At 35.0% G+C, this 7,093-nt stretch overlaps 1 protein-coding gene across 2 annotated transcripts in view; it reads right to left on the reverse strand.

Moving 5' to 3' along the window:
* LOC106472974 overlaps positions 1 to 5,148 on the reverse strand; it is a 25,503-nt gene extending 20,355 nt beyond the window's left edge. For both annotated transcript variants that reach the window (XM_022401494.1, XM_022401495.1), the window contains exons 1-3: positions 4,834 to 5,148; positions 2,207 to 2,332; positions 239 to 360 (exon numbers count right to left, since the gene is read on the reverse strand). In XM_022401494.1, the coding sequence (XP_022257202.1) occupies positions 239 to 360; positions 2,207 to 2,332; positions 4,834 to 5,140 (555 nt within the window). In that variant the 5' untranslated portion in view covers positions 5,141 to 5,148. The remainder of the gene's footprint in view (positions 1 to 238; positions 361 to 2,206; positions 2,333 to 4,833) is intronic.
* Between the last annotated feature and the right edge of the window lie 1,945 nt (positions 5,149 to 7,093).

Here is a 7,093-nt window from a genome sequence, read left to right on the forward strand (position 1 = left end):
AAAGTACCTTCTAGTACTCAGTTATCAAACTAAGCTATGAACCCACTACGAACAAGTAGGAAAGTACCTTCTAGTACTCGTTTATCAAACTAAGCTATGAACCCACTACGAACAAGTAGGAAAGTATTTTCAAGTACTCGTTTATCAAACTAAGCTATGAACCCACTACGAACAAGTAGGAAAGTATTTTCAAGTACTCGTTTATCAAACTAAGCTATGACAGTGATTTTTCACTTACGCTAGCCACTTGGTCTGGAGGAACAGCAGTAGATAAGTGAAGAGGAATGCCAGGAATAAAGTAATCGTGAAGAGATTCCATTACTTGTGGTGTCTTGATGGCACCCGACATATCTACGAAACCTGTGGAAATCAAATAACGATTTAAAGTTTACTGAATAACGTTCACTTAGTAAGTCAATTACTTCTGGGGAGGGGTGGGAAAGAACAAGTTGAGAGAAGAAATTTTCACCTTATTTCGGGGGTAAAATAAACTCTCAAAATTTCGTGCTCTTCTTGTAAGAAGGCAGTTTGTTCCTTTTGAAAATTCGTGTTAAGCCGTTCCTAATTTTGAGCTGACGGGCTAGAGGAAAGGCAGCTAGCCAACAACAATGACCGCAACTCTTGGGCTACTCTAATCAAAGGGTGGGATTTGACCGTCACTCTTATAATGCACCCACGGCTCAAAGATGCGAAACACTATTTTACAGCAACGGGACCATCGGATTCACTGTTTGTCAGCTGGATGAGTTACATACACTGAAAACAATTATTTCCTCATTCTTAAAACAAAATATAAAACGTTTTAACACTTGTTGATCCAGTCAAGTTACTGTATAATAGCATCTCGAAAACGTTACTTTGGAGAGTATAGTTACAGCAGTTGTTATCTGTTCTAGAGCAAGGTTATCTGCTGTGTCCACCCCGAGGAACAGAACCCTGGATATTATCTCGAAAACCTTACATTGGAGAGTATAGTTACAGCTGTTGTTATCTGTTCTAGAGCAAGGTTATCTGCTGTGTCCACCCCGAGGAACAGAACCCTGGATATTATCTCGAAAACCTTACTTTGGAGAGCATAGTTACAGCAGTTGTTATCTGTTCTAGAGCAAGGTTATCTGCTGTGTCCACCCCGAGGAACAGAACCCTGGATATTATCTCGAAAACCTTACATTGGAGAGTATAGTTACAGCAGTTGTTATCTGTTCTAGAGCAAGGTTATCTGCTGTGTCCACCCCGAGGAACAGAACCCTGGATATTATCTCGAAAACCTTACTTTGGAGAGTATAGTTACAGCAGTTGTTATCTGTTCAAGAGCAAGGTTATCTGCTGTGTCCACCCCGAGGAACAGAACCCTGGATATTAGCGTTAAAATTCCATAAACTTACCGCTGTCCCATCGGGAGGTGGAGAGGGAGTTACAATATATAATAAAAATATCGTCTCTATATGCTTGCACCCCATTAACACTGCCCTATCGGGGTGGGGTGGGAGTTACAATATAATATAATTTTGTTCTCCTGAAGAAGAATAGTCAACTATTCGAAAGCGCTCGAGTTGTGGGTCTTATTTTAAGTGAATTACACTTTATATGTGATCCTTTGTGCTAACCCTTTTATCAAAAAAAATATATAATAACAAAATTATCATTGTCTCTATATACTTGCACCCCATCGCCGCTGCCCCATCTGGGGGTGGGGGAGTTACAATATATAATAAACAAATTATCATTGTCTCCATATACTTGCACCCCATTACCGCTGCCCCATCTGGGGGTGGGGGAGTTACAATATATAATAAACAAATTATCATTGTCTCCATATACTTGCACCCCATTACCGCTGCCCCATCTGAGGGTGGGGAAGTTACAATATATAATAAACAACTTATCATTGTCTCCATATGTGTAAAGAACATTTTACAGAAAGTCTTAAATTATTTTCAGTATTCTGTCTCTAGAGAACCTGCTTGCCTATCGATAATGTTTATTTTTGGGTTAAGCTCACACGTTTTGTGATATTCCGTTTAACACGTAGAAAATATTCACACAAAATCAATGTTCAATTTCTGGCGTTAGTGTTTCAAAAGAAAATGAGGACAAAAATAATAGGACAGATAATAAAAGTGGTGTGTGTTTATATAAACACACTGCTAAGTTAAACACGTACGTTTTCTGCTCCACAGTACAAAAATAATCTTATTAAACTAACCTATGACTAGAGACGAATTTTCCTGTTTAACCGAACACGTCGTTCCTGACTGCAGAATAGGGAACAGTTCAGTAAGCTGTTTCACTGCTGCCCCCTCGTGGCCACAGCTGTCGAATACTTTCAATCCTAGAATAAAATATACCTATATATATACATAGCTATATATATACATAGCTATTAAAGAGCTGCGTGAAAAACTGATAGTTTTAAAACCTCCCGCCTTAAATATGAACAAAACAGAAATATTTTCATTTATTCATTTAAATTTGATTTATTTATTTTATCATTATTATTGTTACGAATGTAAGTACACTCGTGTGAAGTTATCAGTAGAAGTTCAAATGTATATAATTATGTTGGTAAACAGGTTACAAACTCCATAAACAAAAGCCTAACGAATCAGCACAAAAAATACACGCATTTTATTATACAGCATGAACATCTGAAGAGCAATTTCACGAGAAATTATCCAAGTTAACGTTTCTCGAGCAATGATGCCAATAGTAATAACTTTCTTTGTCGGTAACTTTTGAGATATATATTATGAATAATCCAAGAATTGTAATCTGTAAATTCATTCAAACGTAATGCCAAAAATTCCTACGGGAATTACAGCTGAAATAGTGAAAGATTAGCACAAGCCTGGTTTTCGTTTTGTTTTTAATGTCTAGCTACGTATACCACGAGTTTACAAGACCAAAGAAAACTGTAAAAAACAACGTATTAAATGAGCTTATTGACCTGTAACGCGTCCTTTTTTTAAGTTCCTTCTTTTCGAGCTGGACCTGGTGAGTCATGTCGAAATCAAGAACGTGATCGGTTATTTCACAAACTAACAAGTTCTCCGATTTTGTAACTCATCTAGTTGATCTTACGCTTCAATTATGGAACGATACTATTGTTTAGATATTTGAAGTTTCTGAATTTTTAATGAACGTAAAAGTCAACGAGTCTTCTAAAACTAAATCCAGCGAAACAAGTCACATTTCTTTACTACATTTTTAAACAGTTGAAACAAGTGTAGAAAAAAGCAGAACCGACAAGCATAAAACTTTAGTTTCTAGTTTTATATATATTTTGTTTGTTTTATTTACTAACGAATTGAAAATATTTCCACAAAACTTCCACATCACTCTCTCTGTTAACATTCATCTACTAAGGTCTTTGTTAACAGGGTGTTAACAAAGACATTAGTAGATGAATTATGGAAAAATATCAAACTTTACAAGATCCTGCTTTTCCAAATATTCCCCTTTTGATATTCTTGTGAAAAAATAAGAGATTATCTTATTAAAATTATTTGATTAATAAACTTAAAACCACATTTAAATGTTATATATTTTAACACACAGAAGGAGTTTAAAACATTTATAAGTCTTTAAGGTCAAAAAATGCGGGAAGTTTTTCGTTGTTAGGAGGGTCTTATGAGCGAGAACCTAATTTTAGAAACTGAATAGCATCCTAAAAATATAAATACCAGTTTCATGTGTGTTATAATTAACAATAATAGAGGTTTTTTATGTTATTTTATTTATGTTTATACATGCTCATAAAAGTGTCAAAACTCGTCAATAGATGGCAACACAAACTATTTATGCATCAAATTATGGCAACCAAAAACAAAAAACAAAAAAAGAGCGAAAAGCCGCTTGCAATGTATGATACTATAGTGATCCAGAGGAAGTAGTCCTGAAGATGATTCTTTGGGCTGATTTTTGCCCAGAATTCATTAAGAAAAGAAAGAAAAGGTACTCGGGACCAGTGCTGTTTAACGCACAGATAAAGATGAATCACGTTTTCTTATAACCAAAACTGCAACTTCAATCAAATTAAACATTTTTATACTCATTACACACTTCAGACATTGTTAAAAAGAGAAAAAAAAAGATTTATGAAACTGTATGTTTATATATTTATATAGAATCATATGTGGTGAACAAACTATCATTAAAGTCACAACAAAATTGTTTGTTTTAGAGCAAAGCCACATTGGGCAATTTTTTGTATCAACCGCTGGGAATCCAACCCCGGATTTTAGCGTTTTAAGTCTGTAGACTTGCCGATGTCCCACCGGTGGACAAGTCACAACAAATTAGTTAATTTTAACAGTGTTAGTTAAAAATTCAGATATTTTCTTTACGAAGTCAGATTGGTCATATACATTTTTTGAAACTTTATTCACATAACTTTCTGTTGATGACGACAAAATATAAATATAACAGTTGAATTTGGTGATGGCGTTCGGTACTAACGGCACCAAGAAGATGTCGCCCAAAATAACACAGTGGTGATATTAAAAACAGAAACGTTTATCAAACAATTTTTATATTTTTCTCAAGCTGCATTACTGCTGGCGCAATTTTTTTCGGGAATCTTTGGTGATAATCAATTAGAAAATTCAGTTTTATTGACTTATATATTGGTAAAATTTTATATTTATTTATACAATTCAAATTGTATCAGTGTGTAGCATGTGCTGTATTTATATTTTACCTCAGAAAATTTGACAATAATATCTTTCATAATGCTACAATCGAGGATTAGGAGTATTCGAACCAGGGAACTGAATAAAAATAACCTTTTATTTGTCACATTAAGGTATTGCAACATAACCCTCTGTTACTCACCAAATTTCACCCCCGGGATGAATGATTCCCCAACAGGTTGGTCATGAATCACTCCGCTATTCTGGTTCAACACTGACACGGTCCATCGTAAGGCCTCGAATACTTCGACGCCCTCTGCCGTTGGTGGGCCACAACCATATATACCTTTGCCTGGAGAATGGATGTTGAGAATAGCACCTATTGTAACGTCTGCATCTGGTGTTACTTCAACGTAATGCTTAGATCCAACACACGTGTCCCATGTTAAGCCTCGAGCATGGCATAATATGTGTGCCAAAAGTAGCAAGATACCAAGTAGTGTGTCCATCTTTCCAAAAAATCCTAAAAAAACAAACAAAGTTGTAATAATTGCGTATAAAATAATTCTAATATTCAACAGCATTATCCCAATTATCGGATCTAACTAGATGTTAGAACAGTAAATTAGAAACGTAAAATACATACAGGTAGACTGTTCATTGTAAACAGTTATATATCTTTAAGTTACGCATCCTCACGTCCTGTCACAAAATCGACTACATTTTTAACATCTCCGGCATGTCACTAAAGTTTTGAAAAAAAAAAACACCGACAAAACAAAAATACATTTATTAAGAATAAAGTCCAACGTGGGGATCTTTTCTGTTTTTATTTAATGGCTCATAATAAAATAGAAATGACCTAAACAGTAGTGTGTATGCCCTTTAAAGTAAGGTTCTCGTTTATATTAGAAAGTAACAACCGATGTCGGAGTCCGTATTGACAAAATGATCACTGTTAAAGTAAGGCCAAATCTTATTAAATCTTAGTTATAAGTATATTTATTATCATAAAGTAAAAGCTGAGACCTAACGTCGAACTGACACAATAAGAACTGTAAGTAGTAAGGTTTCAAATGGACCGATAAATAAGGTTTCATATCATACACTGTTAACCTAACAAGTCTCCATTTTGATGGCATGTATAATTGAAAGTAGCTTTCTAAGATAACGTATGACTATGAATCAACAGACAAAGGTCTTGATTTAAAGACATCACCGATTAGAGCGATCAAATTGAATATGTTACAGGTGGAAGGAGGTGATGATATCAGTCCTGCACCAATACCAAGATACAGGTGTATTACAGTGCCTCATTATTAAATACCTATTCTATTCGTTTGTAATTAAGCACAAAGCTACACAATGGGTTATCTGTGTTCTGCCCACCACGGGTATCAAAACCCGGTTTCTAGCGTTTTAAGTCCGCAGACATGCCGCTGTGCCACTGGGTGGGGGGGGGCGATAAAATAGCTAATTATATACACAAGTCTCAATGTTGTCAGGACAAACTCACGTGGCTGATAAACCCAAAGTTTATATGTTTCGGGTTTCTATCTTGTACAGAATTTAAGTTTTAATTTTTGTATCTCTAACATTCGACATCGGATTACACAATGTATCCTGTCTTTGTTTTTGAGTAGCAAGCGTCCACAGCCTTTACCAAAAACTAACAGTATTTCTGTTGAGTTTCTCTCATACAGACCCTTATAGTAACTCTTCTGTGACACATAAGATCCTTGTTACCATGTATATGGTAATCTCATAAGACGCTTGTTACCATGTATATGGTAATCTCATAAGACCCTTTCTTGTTACTATATATATATATATATGTGTGTGTGTGTGTTCATTTCATAAGACCCTTGTTACTATATATGTAGTCAGTTCATAAGACCGTTGTTACTATATATGTAGTCAGTTCATAAGACCCTTGTTACTATACATGTAGTCAGTTCATAAGACCCTTGTTACTATACATGTAGTCAGTTCATAAGACCCTTGTTACTATATATGGTCAGTTCATAAGACCCTTGTTACTATATATGGTCAGTTCATAAGACCCTTGTTACTATATATGTAGTCAGTTCATAAGACCCTTGTTACTATATATAATATATATATATATATATGGTCAGTTCATAAGACCCTTGTTACTATAAATGGCAGGCTGAAATCTCAAGCATGAATTTTTGTTCGTTTAAATGACGTATTTTTGTTACTCGGAAATTTTAAAAACAAAATCACACAATTTAACGTAATTATCAACGTAATATATTAAGCCTATTTCTATTAAAAATGAATCCAACCCTTTCGATCGAATGCGCCCCCTCTGAAACAGGCAGTGATTGTCACCGCATAATAACACTGTCGTCATAGTTACCTTACTCCGATAATACAAGTTGCTTCCCATTGATCGATGCTAAGTTTTTAATTTTTCACATCGGGCACAGAAAACTAAA

Source organism: Limulus polyphemus, unplaced genomic scaffold (assembly GCF_000517525.1).
Source record: "Limulus polyphemus unplaced genomic scaffold, Limulus_polyphemus-2.1.2 Scaffold5782, whole genome shotgun sequence".
Classification (NCBI taxonomy): Eukaryota; Metazoa; Arthropoda; class Merostomata; order Xiphosura; family Limulidae; genus Limulus; species Limulus polyphemus.